Below are 15,715 nucleotides of genomic sequence, written 5' to 3'. Positions count from 1 at the left end.
ACTGTATGCGACCGGATATGTATACAAGACTCGCATCCTAGCAAAAAAAAGTCTGATTTTCACTTGATATCAGCGGCAATACTATTTATTTACTTCACATTCAACTGCTTCGGTATTGCGGATTTCATGTCAAATATGTACACGCTTCGAGATATACAATTGTTCATTTAGCACATCTACGAAATCCACGGGCCGGCTAATGTTAACCAGCTAGCTAGCAATCCCAAGAAGCAAAGGTTTCGAATAGAGCAGCAAGTTTAGCTAGCTGGGTAGTCCCAATTTGTAAGTCTGCAAACAGTGTCTTGCACCGCTAGCTTGCCATAGCTGTGTTCCTGCTCTTTAGAAGGCAGTATGAGTTATGGAGGTTATGGGGGCAGAGGAGGCCGAAGAGGTGGCGGAAGAGGAGGTCGAGGATTCGGACGGGATGGGAGCCGGGAGAGGTGGGACCGCCTAGCTGGGTCGAGTGGCGGTGGACACCCGCGGAACACCGAATCAGAGTCGAGGGAGGACCGGGGAGAACGGGGAGGAAGAGGTGGGGGACCAAACCGTCCACCCCCACATCTAAAGGGCCGGGAGATCGGACTGTGGTACGCCAAATGGGGAGGCTTGAAGAGGAAAGAAAATGAGAGAAAATCGGTTAGTAGTGTAACATTAGTCACAGAGGCACCTGTGATTCTGTTTGGTGTGTAGTGGCTTGCTTGTGTTGTTGTCGTTGGTAGTCAGCTGCTCTACTGCAACTATCATTACTTAGTCTCGTTAACTATCATGGCTGACAACTAGTTATATCTGGTTTTTGATAATGAAGTAGCAACCTATCTCGAAGAAATCTATAGTATCTAGCATGTATCAGGATGAACACTGTACTAATGCTGTTGGTTTCTCCCTTGGTGTAGCGGGCAGTGGTTCAGATGGATGAGTCCAGGGAACAGCATATCACTAATCTGCTGAACACTGTCCAGAGAGGACCGACATGCCCGGGCTCAGCCAGGGAGGCCCACCCCTCCACATCTGACCACTGGCGTTCAGCCCCGTCAGCACCGGACAGAGGCGGCCACTGGTAAGGCACTGCCTTACTGGCTGTGTTCGTGAGCATCAACACCATGATGTATTATGGGTAAATTGTGACTGACTGACTGATCTATAAATAATAGTTATTTATGATGCAAGGTGATTTGTAGATCAGTTAGTCTAGACTCGCCTTTAAAGTTGACTGCAAAGTCTCTCAGAAAAATCCAGCTGCAGTAGGCAGTGTGACGCCCACAGACAGACACAGTGACGTCTGGATGTCATGTGTTCAGGTCCACAGGCCCCAGCCCTAACCCTAGTCCCCAGGACATCGTTAGGCCCTATGCATGGGACCTCTGTGTGTTGTGGACATGAGCCTGCTTGCTGCAGCTGCGTACTATGAAACTCCTCCTTACATCTCGTAAGTTTTAGGTTTATTTAGGAGGGCTCATACACCACTGTATTGCAACATCGTTGGCTACATTCAATGCTTTGGAACGTAAAGCAGTAAGCCTGTGATTTACTACAAGACTGTAATTCACCTGATGTGTGTTTCAGTTACTTTGATGGTGATGAGCCCTCTCAGGATGTCCTGAAGATGGAATTCAAACAAGAGAAGAAGAAGGATGAGGAGAGGCCAGTACAGAACACTCCACTCACATCACAACGGTAGGCTAACTTCTAGATTTGAGGGTTGTTGTTGTTCCTGTTGCCAAGCTCACTCATTAAAGCAATTCACAATCATGTCTCTTTCTCCTGCCTTTCAGTTACTTCCCACAGGATGTCCTTAAAGCTGAACCGCAAGAAGAGAGGGAGGAGAAGAAGGAGAGGAGGGGGAAGGATAAAGATCTGGAGTACTTGTTTCAGGAGGTGGTCAGGGAGAATGCCCTGGACCAGCAGTTAAAGAGAGACCTAGAGAGGAAGAGGGCAGACTCTAAATACCTAGACATGCTGGTGAAAATTTACTTAATAAAAAATGAGCAGTATTATAATTACTGTGTTTATTATTGATTAACACAAGAATAAATACACGTTATCATAACACCAATAAAACTGGTGGTGAGATGTTCTTAGTTCACAACGTCTATTGATTGTAGTATTGTAGTAATTCATGTTTCCTGTTTATTTTTTTGCAGAAATTCAGGGAAAAGCTTCCATCATTTGGAAAGAAAGAGGTAAGATCTGAGACATTGTTCCTCATGATGGAACATGGATGCTAGGCCTCTGCTTACCACGTGGGTGTGTCTTCACCCAAGACAGGAATAGGATCTCATCTTGTAGGACGTTTCTGTATGATGAAAACCTTGCAACTACATTTTTGCCAATTTTCATATACACTGAACAAAAAATATAAACGCAACATGTAAAGTGTTGGTCCCATGGTTCATGAGCTGAAATAAAAGATCCCAGACATTTTCCATATGCACAAAAAGCTTATTTCTCTCAAAGTTTGTGCACAAATTTGTTAACATCCCTGTTCGTGAGCATTTCTCCTTTGCCAAGATAATCCATCCACCTGACAGGTGTGGCATATCAAGAAGCAATTAAATAGCATGATCATTACACAGGTGCACCTTGTGTTGGGGACAATTAAAGGCCACTCTAAAATGTGCAGTTTTGTCACACAACACAATGCCACAGATGTTTCAAGTTTAGAGGGAGCATGCAATTGGCATGCTGACTGCAGGAATGTCCACCAGAGCTGTTGCCAGAGAATTGAATGTTCATTTCTCTACCATAAGCCGCATCCAATGTTGTTTTGGAGAATTTGACAGTACATCCAACCAGCCTCACAACTGCAGACCACATGTAACCACGCCAGCCCAGGACCTCCACATCCGGCTTCTTCACCTTTAGGATCGTCTTGAGACCAGCCACCCGGACAGCTGATGAAACTGGGTTTGCACAACAGAAGAAGAAGAAGAACCGGAGAATCTCTGCACAAACTGTCAGAACCGTCTCAGGGAAGCTCATCTGCGTGCTCATCGTCCTCACCAGGGGTCTTGACCTGACTGCAGTTTGGCGTCGTAACCATCTTCAGTGGGCAAATGCTCACCTTTGATGGCCACTGGCATGCTGGAGAAGTGTGCTTTTCATGAGTGAATCCCGGTTTCAACTGTACTGGGCAGATGGTAGGCAGTGTGTATGGCATCGTGTGGGTGAGCGGTTTGCTGATGTCAATGTTATGAACAGAGTGCCAAACGGTGGTGGTGGGGTTATGGTATGGGCAGGCATAAGCTACTGACAACGAACACAATTGTATTTTATCGATGGCAGTTTGAATGCACAGAGATACCGTGATGAGATCCTGAGGCCAATTGTCGTGCTATTCGTCCGCTGCCATCACCTCATGTTTCAGCATGATAATGCACGGGCCCATGTCGCAAGGATCTGTACACAATTCCTGGAAGCTGAAAATGTCCCAATTCTTCCATGGCCTGCATACTCACCAGACATGTCTCCCATTGAGCATGTTTGGGATGCTCTGGATCGACGTGTACGACAGCGTGTTCCAGTTCCCGCCAATATCCAGCAACTTCACACAGCCATTGAAGAGGAGGGGGACAACATTCCACAGGCCACAATCAACAGCCTGATCAACTCTATGCGAAGGAGATGTGTCACGCTGCATGAGGCAAATGGTGGTCATACCAGATACTGACTGGTTTTCTGATCCACGCCCCTACTTTAAAAAAAAAAGGTATCTGTGACCAACAGATGCATATCTGTATTCACAGTCATGTGAAATCCATAGATTAGGGCCTAATGAATTTATTTCAATTGACAGATTTCCTTATATGAGCTGTAACTCAGTAAAATCTTTGAAATTGTTGAATGTTGCGTTTATATTTTCGTTCAGTGTGTACACACACACTCAGTCAGTGACTAGTTTATTAGGTACACCCATCTAGTACTAGGTCAGACCCCCCTTTGCCTCCAGAACAGCCTAAATTCTTTGGTGCGTGGATTCTACAAGGTGTGGCATTCAAATGTTGCTCATTTGGTATCAAGGGACCTAACGTGCCAGGAAAACATTCCCCACACCATTACACCAATGCCACCAGCCTGTACCGTTGACACCAGGCAGCATGGGGCCATGGACTCATGCTGCTTACACCAAATCCTGACTACTGTCAGCACGACCCAATAGGTACCGTAATTCTTTGGACCAGGCAGTGTTTTTCCACTCCTCAGTTGTCCAGTGTTGGTGATTGCGTGCCCACTGGAGCCGCTTCTTCTTGTTTTTAGCTGATAGGAGTTGAACCCGGTGTGGTCGTCTGCTGTAATAGCCCATCCGTGACAAGGTCCGACGAGTCGTGCTTTCTGAGATGCCGTTCTGCACACTACTGTTGTACTGCGCCGTTGTTTGTCTGTTTGTGGCTCGCCTGTTTGCTTGCACGATTCTTGCCATTCTCCTTCGACCTCTCATCAACGAGCTGTTTTCGCCCACAGGACTGCCACTGGATGTTTTTTGTTTGTCGCACCATTCTCGATAAACCCTAGACACTGTCGTGTGTGAAAAGCTCAGGAGGGCGGACATTTCTGCGACACTGCTACCGATGTGCCTTGCACTGATGATCATACCACGCTCAAAGTCGCTTAGGTCACTTGTTTTGCCCATTCTAACGTTCAATCAAACAGTAACTGAATGCCTCGATGCCCGTCTGCCTGCTTTATATAGCAGATTCACTGTCTGTAGGAGCGAGCCATTTTCGTGAACGGTATGGTGTACCTAATAAACTGACCTCTGAGTGTGTGTGTGTGTGTGTGTGTGTGGACACGCCTTCAAATGAGTGGATTCGGTTATTTCAGCCACACCCGTTGCTGACACTCCACTGGCTTCCAGTTGAAGCTCGCATCTGCTACAAGACCATAATGCTTGCCTACGGAGCTGTGAGGGGAACGACACCTCCTTACCTTCAGGCTCTGATCAGTCCCTACACCCAAACGAGGGCATTGCGTTCTTCCACCTCTGGCCTGCTGGTCCCCCTACCTCTGCGGAAGAACAGTTCCCGCTCAGCCCAGTCAAAACTGTTCGCTGCTCTGGCACCCCAATGGTGGAACAAGCTCCCTCACGACGCCAGGACAGCGGAGTCACTCACCACCTTCCGGAGACACTTGAAACCCTACCTCTTTAAAGAATACCTGGGATAGTATAAAAGTAATCCTTGTGGAAACATCTAGGAGCAACAACGGCTCAGCCGCGAAGTGAAGTGGTAGGCCACACGAGCTCACAGAACGGGACTGCCAAGTGCTGAAGCGTAAAAATCTTCTGTCCTCAGTTGCAACACTCACTACCGTCGGCTGGAGTGGTGTACAGTTCGCTGCCATTGGACTCTGGAGCAGTGGAAACTCATTCTCTGGAGTGATGAATCACGCTTCGCCATTTTAAATTTTTTATTTAACCTTTATTTAACTAGGCAAGTCAGTTAAGAACAAATTCTTATTTGCAATGACGGCCTACCCCGGCCAAACCCGGACAACGCTGGGCCAATTGTGCGCCGCCCTATGGGACTCCCAATCACGGCCGGATTGTGATACAGCCTGGAATCGAACCAGGGTCTGTAGTGACGCCTCGAGCAATGAGATGCAGTGCCTTAGACCGCTGCGCCACTCGGGAGCCCAAACACATGCGCTGCCCGGGAATCAAACTCGGGTCGCAAGAATGGGAATCTTGCATGATACCACTACACCAGTGGCGCATTTCAAATAGTCAAGGACGATCTGACAGTCCGACGGACAAATCTGGGTTTGGCGGATGCCAGGAGAATGCTACCTGCCCCAATGCCTCATGGTTCTGGCTAGGCTCCTTAGTTCCAGTGAAGAGCATACAATGACATTCTAGACTATTCTGTGCTTCCAACTTTGTGGCAACAGTTTGGGGAAGGCCCTTTCCTGTTTCAGCATGACAATGCCCCCGTGCACAAAGCGAGGTCCATACAGAAATGGTTTGTCAACAGAAATGTTTGCTCTTTATTTATTTGATGTATTGAAAGCAACTCCCCTCAATGTACTCTGAACATTTCATAACTCCAGGACCAATAAATGTATTCTAAATAGCATCTTGTTAATGTTTGTTAATGGTAAAATATTGAATTGTTTTCCATTTCCTGAAAAGATAAGAGGTTAAGGTATTAAAGATGATGAGGGTTTCATCCGACAGCTACAGAAAGTGTCTTGCCTCACCTCTGTTCTGTCCTATCCTGTCCTCTCTCTGGTTCATCAGGAGTTGGTGGAGTTGATCAGATCCAGCCAGGTGCTGGTGGTCAGTGGGGAGACGGGCTGTGGTAAGACCACCCAGGTGACTCAGTTTATCCTGGATGACTACATAGAGAGGGGCATGGGTTCAGTCTGCAGGGTGGTCTGCACCCAACCACGACGCATCAGTGCCATATCCGTGAGTAACGAATTCTGTGTGTGTGTGTGCGTGCGTATTGCTCCTGTTCCAGGTGTGTGTGTGTGTGCGTGCGTATTGCTCCTGTTCCAGGTGTGTGTGTGTGTGTGTGCGTGCGTATTGCTCCTGTTCCAGGTGTGTGTGTGTGTGCGTGCGTATTGCTCCTGTTCCAGGTGTGTGTGTGTGTGCGTATTGCTCCTGTTCCAGGTGTGTGTGTGTGTGTGTGTGTGTGTGCGTGCGTATTGCTCCTGTTCCAGGTGTGTGTGTGTGTGTGTGCGTGCTTATTGCTCCTGTTCCAGGTGTGTGTGTGTGTGTGTGCGTGCTTATTGCTCCTGTTCCAGGTGTGTGTGTGTGTGTGTGTGCGTGCTTATTGCTCCTGTTCCAGGTGTGTGTGTGTGTGTGTGCGTGCTTATTGCTCCTGTTCCAGGTGTGTGTGTGTGTGTGTGTGTGTGTGTGTGTGTGTGCGTGTTGCTCCTGTTCCAGGTGTGTGTGTGTGTGTGCGTGCGTATTGCTCCTGTTCCAGGTGTGTGTGTGTGTGCGTGCGTATTGCTCCTGTTCCAGGTGTGTGTGTGTGTGCGTGCGTATTGCTCCTGTTCCAGGTGTGTGTGTGTGTGTGTGCGTGCGTATTGCTCCTGTTCCAGGTGTGTGTGTGTGTGTGTGTGCGTATTGCTCCTGTTCCAGGTGTGTGTGTGTGTGTGTGCGTGCGTGCGTATTGCTCCTGTTCCAGGTGTGTGTGTGTGTGTGTGCGTGCTTATTGCTCCTGTTCCAGGTGTGTGTGTGTGTGTGTGTGCGTGCTTATTGCTCCTGTTCCAGGTGTGTGTGTGTGTGTGCGTGCTTATTGCTCCTGTTCCAGGTGTGTGTGTGTGTGTGTGCGTGCTTATTGCTCCTGTTCCAGGTGTGTGTGTGTGTGTGTGTCGTGCTTATTGCTCCTGTTCCAGGTGTGTGTGTGTGTGTGTGTGTGTGTGTGTGTGCGTATTGCTCCTGTTCCAGGTGTGTGTGTGTGTGTGCGTGCGTATTGCTCCTGTTCCAGGTGTGTGTGTGTGCGTGCGTATTGCTCCTGTTCCAGGTGTGTGTGTGTGTGCGTGCGTATTGCTCCTGTTCCAGGTGTGTGTGTGTGTGTGTGCGTGCGTATTGCTCCTGTTCCAGGTGTGTGTGTGTGTGTGTGCGTGCGTATTGCTCCTGTTCCAGGTGTGTGTGTGCGTGCGTATTGCTCCTGTTCCAGGTGTGTGTGTGTGTGCGTGCGTATTGCTCCTGTTCCAGGTGTGTGTGTGTGTGCATGCGTATTGCTCCTGTTCCAGGTGTGTGTGTGTGTGTGTGTGTGTGTGTGTGTGTGTGCGTATTGCTCCTGTTCCATGTGTGTGTGTGTGTGTGTGCGTGCGTATTGCTCCTGTTCCAGGTGTGTGTGTGTGTGTGCGTGCGTATTGCTCCTGTTCCAGGTGTGTGCGTGCGTGCGTATTGCTCCTGTTCCTGTTCCAGGTGTGTGTGTGTGCGTGCGTATTGCTCCTGTTCCAGGTGTGTGTGTGTGTGCGTGCGTATTGCTCCTGTTCCAGGTGTGTGTGTGTGTGCGTATTGCTCCTGTTCCAGGTGTGTGTGTGTGTGTGTGTGTGTGCGTGCGTATTGCTCCTGTTCCAGGTGTGTGTGTGTGTGTGTGCGTGCTTATTGCTCCTGTTCCAGGTGTGTGTGTGTGTGTGTGCGTGCTTATTGCTCCTGTTCCAGGTGTGTGTGTGTGTGTGTGTCGTGCTTATTGCTCCTGTTCCAGGTGTGTGTGTGTGTGTGTGCGTGCTTATTGCTCCTGTTCCAGGTGTGTGTGTGTGTGTGTGTGTGTGTGTGTGTGTGTGTGCGTATTGCTCCTGTTCCAGGTGTGTGTGTGTGTGTGCGTGCGTATTGCTCCTGTTCCAGGTGTGTGTGTGTGTGCGTGCGTATTGCTCCTGTTCCAGGTGTGTGTGTGTGTGCGTGCGTATTGCTCCTGTTCCAGGTGTGTGTGTGTGTGTGTGCGTGCGTATTGCTCCTGTTCCAGGTGTGTGTGTGTGTGTGTGTGTGTATTGCTCCTGTTCCAGGTGTGTGTGTGTGTGTGTGCGTGCGTGCGTATTGCTCCTGTTCCAGGTGTGTGTGTGTGTGTGTGCGTGCTTATTGCTCCTGTTCCAGGTGTGTGTGTGTGTGTGTGTGCGTGCTTATTGCTCCTGTTCCAGGTGTGTGTGTGTGTGTGCGTGCTTATTGCTCCTGTTCCAGGTGTGTGTGTGTGTGTGTGCGTGCTTATTGCTCCTGTTCCAGGTGTGTGTGTGTGTGTGTGCGTGCTTATTGCTCCTGTTCCAGGTGTGTGTGTGTGTGTGTGTGTGTGTGTGTGTGTGCGTATTGCTCCTGTTCCAGGTGTGTGTGTGTGTGTGCGTGCTATTGCTCCTGTTCCAGGTGTGTGTGTGTGTCGTGCGTATTGCTCCTGTTCCAGGTGTGTGTGTGTGTGCGTGCGTATTGCTCCTGTTCCAGGTGTGTGTGTGTGTGTGTGCGTGCGTATTGCTCCTGTTCCAGGTGTGTGTGTGTGTGTGTGCGTGCGTATTGCTCCTGTTCCAGGTGTGTGTGTGCGTGCGTATTGCTCCTGTTCCAGGTGTGTGTGTGTGTGCGTGCGTATTGCTCCTGTTCCAGGTGTGTGTGTGTGTGCATGCGTATTGCTCCTGTTCCAGGTGTGTGTGTGTGTGTGTGTGTGTGTGTGTGTGTGTGCGTATTGCTCCTGTTCCATGTGTGTGTGTGTGTGTGTGCGTGCGTATTGCTCCTGTTCCAGGTGTGTGTGTGTGTGTGCGTGCGTATTGCTCCTGTTCCAGGTGTGTGCGTGCGTGCGTATTGCTCCTGTTCCTGTTCCAGGTGTGTGTGTGTGTGTGCGTGCGTATTGCTCCTGTTCCAGGTGTGTGTGTGTGTGTGTGTGCGTGCGTATTGCTCCTGTTCCAGGTGTGTGTGTGTGTGCATGCGTATTGCTCCTGTTCCAGGTGTGTGTGTGTGTGCGTATTGCTCCTGTTCCAGGTGTGTGTGTGTGTGCATGCGTATTGCTCCTGTTCCAGGTGTGTGTGTGTGTGTGTGTGTGTGTGTGTGTCGCGTATTGCTCCTGTTCCAGGTGTGTGTGTGTGTGTGTGTGCGTGCGTATTGCTCCTGTTCCAGGTGTGTGTGCGTGCGTATTGCTCCTGTTCCAGGTGTGTGTGTTTGTGTGTGTGTGTGTGTGTGTGCGTATTGCTCCTGTTCCAGGTATGTGTGTGTGTGTGTGTGCGTGCGTATTGCTCCTGTTCCAGGTGTGTGTGTGCGTGCGTATTGCTCCTGTTCCAGGTGTGTGTGTGTGTGCGTATTGCTCCTGTTCCAGGTGTGTGTGTGTGTGCGTGCGTATTGCTCCTGTTCCAGGTGTGTGTGTGTGTGTGTGCGTGCGTATTGCTCCTGTTCCAGGTGTGTGTGTGTGTGTGCGTGCGTATTGCTCCTGTTCCAGGTGTGTGTGTGTGCGTGCGTATTGCTCCTGTTCCAGGTGTGTGTGTGTGTGTGTGTGTGTGTGTGCGTATTGCTCCTGTTCCAGGTGTGTGTGTGTGTGTGTGCGTGTTTATTGCTCCTGTTCCAGGTGTGTGTGTGTGCGTATTGCTCCTGTTCCAGGTGTGTGTGTGTGTGCATGCGTATTTCTCCTGTTCCAGGTGTGTGTGTGTGTGTGTGTGTGTGCGTGCGTATTGCTCCTGTTCCAGGTGTGTGTGTGTGTGTGTGCGTGCGTATTGCTCCTGTTCCAGGTGTGTGTGTGTGCGTATTGCTCCTGCTCCAGGTGTGTGTGTGTGCGTGCGTATTGCTCCTGTTCCAGGTGTGTGTGTGTGTGTGTGTGCGTGCGTATTGCTCCTGTTCCAGGTGTGTGTGTGTGTGTGCGTGCGTATTGCTCCTGTTCCAGGTGTGTGTGTGTGTGTGTGTGCGTGCGTATTGCTCCTGTTCCAGGTGTGTGTGTGTGTGTGTGTGCGTGCGTATTGCTCCTTTTCCAGGTGTGTGTGTGTGTGTGCGTGCGTATTGCTCCTGTTCCAGGTGTGTGTGTGTGTGCGTGCGTATTGCTCCTGTTCCAGGTGTGTGTGTGTGTGCGTGCGTATTGCTCCTGTTCCAGGTGTGTGTGCGTGCGTATTGCTCCTGTTCCAGGTGTGTGTGTGTGTGTGCGTGCGTATTGCTCCTGTTCCAGGTGTGTGTGTGTGTGTGCGTGCGTATTGCTCCTGTTCCAGGTGTGTGTGTGTGTGTGTGCGTATTGCTCCTGTTCCAGGTGTGTGTGTGTGTGTGTGGCGTGCGTATTGCTCCTGTTCCAGGTGTGTGTGTGTGTGCGTATTGCTCCTGTTCCAGGTGTGTGTGTGTGTGTGTGCGTATTGCTCCTGTTCCAGGTGTGTGTGTGTGTGTGTGTGTGCGTATTGCTCCTGTTCCAGGTGTGTGTGTGCGTGCGTATTGCTCCTGTTCCAGGTGTGTGTGCGTGCGTGCGTATTGCTCCTGTTCCAGGTGTGTGTGTGTGTGTGTGTGCGTATTGCTCCTGTTCCAGGTGTGTGTGTGTGTGTGTGTGCGTATTGCTCCTGTTCCAGGTGTGTGTGTGTGTGTGTGTGCGTGCGTATTGCTCCTGTTCCAGGTGTGTGTGTGTGTGTGCGCGTATTGCTCCTGTTCCAGGTGTGTGTGTGTGTGTGCGTATTGCTCCTGTTCCAGGTGTGTGTGTGCGTGTGTGCGTGCGTATTGCTCCTGTTCCAGGTGTGTGTGTGTGTGTGTGTGCGTATTGCTCCTGTTCCAGGTGTGTGCGTGTGTTTTACCTTTTTCAGTATGTGTGTTGTTCCTTCTGATGTGTGCTTTTCCCAGGTGTGTACTCTCTCCTGTCAATGTGTGTGTGTGTTTTAGGTAGCAGAGCGGGTGGCTGCGGAGAGGGCCGAGAGTGTGGGGGACGGGAACTCCTGTGGTTATCAGATCCGCCTGCAAAGGTGAGTTTTCTATTTGGAGTGGAACCTCTCTTTAACCCTTTGGCCCATATGGATAGGACTACATTGAAATGATTCTTACAGAAGAAAATATGAAAAGCGTGGTAGTAATTGAAACAGTTTGGAGATTATGAGAAAATTGTTAGGCCGATGTTGAAGACACAACCTTCACCTGACACAAAACTGAATCCAAATATTACACTGTTGATTTTATGTGCATTTTACATTTACTGTACTTTTGGCCGCATTTGTTGATAACGAAATCTGAAAATACTCTGCATACATTCAGTAACATGATAGTAATATTCCTGGAAAATGTGAGGTAGGTGCAACAGAATACAAGGGTTTGAGTGAGAGGTCTAACTGGTGTCTCCAAGTGGCCCCACACCTCTCCAAAGTGTGCACAGTTCCTAAGCACTTTTATGACTCAAAGAAGTCTTCTACTATAAGGTGCTGTTTTTATCTCTCCTAGCTGTGTCGTTGAGGACCTAGAGAAAGGACACTTGTCGTTGTTTTGTTTGGAACACAGCCCTGCATCCCCGCCATCACACAGTTACTGTTGTTGTTTACGCAATCCCAAAACGGCCCATTTTATAAATCGCGATCTGGGTCAGGTGGGAATCATTTGAAAGCTTTTGTTCTATTGCCAACATGACTAGCTAAGTTATAATATATGATCTTACAGCGTTAGGCATTCACAAGGCAATTCAGAGAAACTGATTTGTAATTTTGGTGTCCATAAAAAGGAGTCCTGATTTCATTCAGGACACAGCATATTTTCTTCACACAGACAAACACAGGCTCTGTTCAGACAAACACAGGCTCCCTCTGTTCAGACAAACACAGGCTCCCTCTGTTCAGACAAACACAGGCTCACTCTGTTCAGACAAACACAGGCTCTGTTCAGACAAACACAGGCTCTGTTCAGACAAACACAGGCTCTGTTCAGACAAACACAGGCTCTGTTCAGACAAACACAGGCTCTGTTCAGACAAACACAGGCTCTGTTCAGACAAACACAGGCTCTGTTCAGACAAACACAGGCTCTGTTTAGACAAACACAGGCTCTGTTTAGACAAACCCAGGCTCACTCTGTTCAGAACAACCCAGGGTATGAGGCCATGCCATCTTGTAACTGTACATCAAACATAGAGATCATATACGTTGACACTGCATGACAACTCATGACATGCGTTTTATGTTATGGAAATGTGAAGTGCACATTTGGACTCACAGGTGTTTGGCTTGCTTGTATGACATCAAAGCGATATTTATTATAATCCTCAACGTCTCATCTTTCAAAATACACGGTCGTCTTAATTTACAGCATTTCCCTCACTCAAACAATTATATCTTTTTTGCCAAAGTTTCCCAAGCGATGGGGCAACTTCTTGTCTTGTGCGGTGCTCAAGGTCAGAATGTTGTCCGTCCGTCAAAACCCATACAGGACTGTGAAGAACAGTTCTGACGTCATGTATAGCATCTTACTGTACAGCCACTAACGTTCCAATTCATACACTTATTAGGTCCCAAATCTGCCATTTTCAACCCGTATACGGGTGTGAGTGTAAAGGGTTACGGGTATAGAGAAAGCACAGCTGCTCATATAATACAGGGGTTTATACGCCCCAATGCTTTGTGACTAACTAGAAAGTGTGTGGAGGCCGTACAAGCTGGGTGACCGAGGGATCACTGAGGCTGCAGACAGCATCTTGTCTGGATGTTTAGACGCTCTCAGTGGAGATGTGTTCTGCACCACACAGACACACTGAGCTTACGTTCCTGGCTCCGGCTCACATAGCAGTGTCTGTTCTGTGTTTCTGTACAACTCTGATGTTAGGGGCGGGCGGAGAAAATGCAACTAATCCCATCAAGGGTGTGTGTGTGTGTTGGAGGCGGTAATGTGTTTGGGCTGAAGGACTAGAAGCATTGGTAGTGTGTGTGGGGGAGTACAGACAGACAGACAGGGGTATGGACAGACAGACATGGGTATGGGGTACACTGTGTTGGTTCGTGGGCTCTGCTTAGCCTCCAAGCAGACTTATCCAAAGAAACAGTTTGTTACATTTTAACATTAACATTCTAGTCATTTAGCAGAAGCTCTTATCCAGAGCGACTTACAGGAGCAATTAGGGTTAAGTGCCTTGCTCAAGGGCACATCGACAGATTATAGTAGGCTTCGGGGATTCGAACCAGTGGCCTTTCAGTTACTGGCCCAACGCTCTTAACCGCTAGGCTACCTGACACTTGTCTGTGTGTGTGTGTGTGTGTGTGTGTGTGTGTGTGTGTGTGTGTGTGTGTGTGTGTGTGTGTGTGTGTGTGTGTGTGTGTGTGTGTGTGTGTGTGTGTGTGTGTGTGTGTGTGTGTGTGTGTGTGTGTGTGTGTGTGTGTGTGTGTGTGTGTGTGTGTGTGTGTGTGAGAGAGAGAGAGAGAGAAGGAACAAGAGTGAGATTGTGGGGTTTGCCAAAATTGAATTTGTACGTCTTGTTTGTGAGGAAGCGAGCAAGTGTGTGTGTGTTTCACTCCTGGGCTAGGTTACTGGACCATAGAGTCACTCAGATAATGGTCTCCTTTTGGTGAGGGGGTTCAGAGGAGACGGAATAGACCCGTTTCTCTCATCCTCCTATTCTTCTCCTTACTAAAGGAATTAAAGGTGTATGCTGTTTTGCATAGGAAGTGTGTTGTGATGACCTCTCCTGTTAGGTTAGATTTCTGAGTGGTTGAGCTGCTGTCCGGATGTTTCCACAGATGGTGGGCTTTGAAAGGACATCTATAAACCCCCTATAGTCCTCCTAAGCCACGGTCCTATCAGTGATCATCTGGGTTATTGATTTCTCAAGCTCTGGGATCACCAGTCAGGATGAGTTGAGGGTATGGCTATTGGAAATAAAGAAGAAGAATGTACAAGCAGCCAGTTGTGTGTGTGTGAGTGTGTCTGCTCGTGCGTTGTGTGTGTGCGCACGCTGTGTGTGTGCTCACACATTGTGTGTGTGTGTGTGTGTGTGTGTGTGTGGACACATGACTCGACCTTCGCCTTTCCCGAGCCCGTTGGGGAGTTTCAGCGATGAGACAAGATCGTAATTGGATCGCAACTGGATAACACAGAACTGGGGAGAAAAGGGGCTAAAATAGACATTAGACAAAATGTGTAGAATTGCAAGAAAATACGTTTTAAACCTGCTAAATTCTATTCACCAACAAGAGGGGTGTGAACAGTTTGTGTCATGAACAGTGCTTGTGGCCATAGACGTGGCTTGTGCAGAATAGATGGAGGGAATATATGGACAGAGGAAATAGGACAGAATAGAAGGACAGAATAGATGGACAGAGGAAATAGGACAGAATAGATGGACAGAGGAAATAGGACAGAATAGATGGACAGAGGAAATAGGACAGAATAGAAGGACAGAATAGATGGATAGAGGAAATAGGACAGAATAGATGGACAGAGGAAATAGGACAGAATAGAAGGACAGAATAGATGGACAGAGGAAATAGGACAGAATAGATGGACAGAGGAAATAGGACAGAATAGATGGACAGAGGAAATAGGACAATATATGGACAGAGGAAATAGGACAGAGGAAATAGGACAGAGGAAATAGGACAGAGGAAATAGGACAGAATAGACAGAATAGATGGACAGAGGAAATAGGACCGAATAGATGGACAGAATAGATGGACAGAAGAAATAGGACAGAATAGATGTACAGAGGAAATAGGACAGAATAGATGGACAGAGGAAATAGGACAGAATAGAAGGACAGAATAGATGGACAGAGGAAATAGGACAGAATAGATGGACAGAGAAAATAGGACAGAATAGATAGACAGAGGAAATAGGACAGAATAGAAGGACCGAATAGATGGACAGAGGAAATAGGACAGAATAGAAGGACAGAATAGATGGACAGAGGAAATAGGACAGAATAGATGGACAGAGGAAATAGGACAATATATGGACAGAGGAAATACGACAGAATAGATAGACAGAGGAAATAGGACAGAATAGAAGGACAGAATAGATGGATAGAGGAAATAGGACAGAATAGATGGACAGAGGAAATAGGACAGAATAGATGGACAGAGGAAATAGGACAGAATAGAAGGACAGAGGAAATAGGACAGAATAGAAGGACAGAATAGATGGACAGAGGAAATAGGACAGAATAGATGGACAGAGGAAATAGGACAGAATAGAAGGACAGAATAGATGGACAGAGGAAATAGGACAGAATAGATGGACAGAGGAAATAGGAAAAAATAGAAGGACAGAATAGATGGACAGAGGAAATAGGACAGAATAGAAGGACAGAATAGATGGACAGAGGAAATAGGACAGAATAGATGGACAGAGGAAATAGGACAGAATAGA

The 15,715-nt window shown here is 48.2% G+C and overlaps 1 protein-coding gene across 1 annotated transcript in view; it reads left to right on the top strand.

Moving 5' to 3' along the window:
* Positions 1–15,715, top strand: part of dhx36 (DEAH (Asp-Glu-Ala-His) box polypeptide 36) — a 49,911-nt gene continuing 34,196 nt past the window's right edge. The window contains exons 1-7 of the mRNA XM_041876722.2: positions 1–636; positions 894–1,057; positions 1,564–1,674; positions 1,773–1,959; positions 2,142–2,180; positions 6,233–6,403; positions 11,264–11,343. Coding sequence (XP_041732656.1) covers positions 352–636; positions 894–1,057; positions 1,564–1,674; positions 1,773–1,959; positions 2,142–2,180; positions 6,233–6,403; positions 11,264–11,343 — 1,037 coding nt within the window. The 5' untranslated portion in view covers positions 1–351. The remainder of the gene's footprint in view (positions 637–893; positions 1,058–1,563; positions 1,675–1,772; positions 1,960–2,141; positions 2,181–6,232; positions 6,404–11,263; positions 11,344–15,715) is intronic.

Source organism: Coregonus clupeaformis, chromosome 5, assembly GCF_020615455.1.
Source record: "Coregonus clupeaformis isolate EN_2021a chromosome 5, ASM2061545v1, whole genome shotgun sequence".
Lineage (NCBI taxonomy): Eukaryota > Metazoa > Chordata > Actinopteri > Salmoniformes > Salmonidae > Coregonus > Coregonus clupeaformis.
The sequence above is the reverse complement of the archived record's forward strand: the minus strand, read 5'-3'. Positions and strand labels throughout refer to the sequence as shown.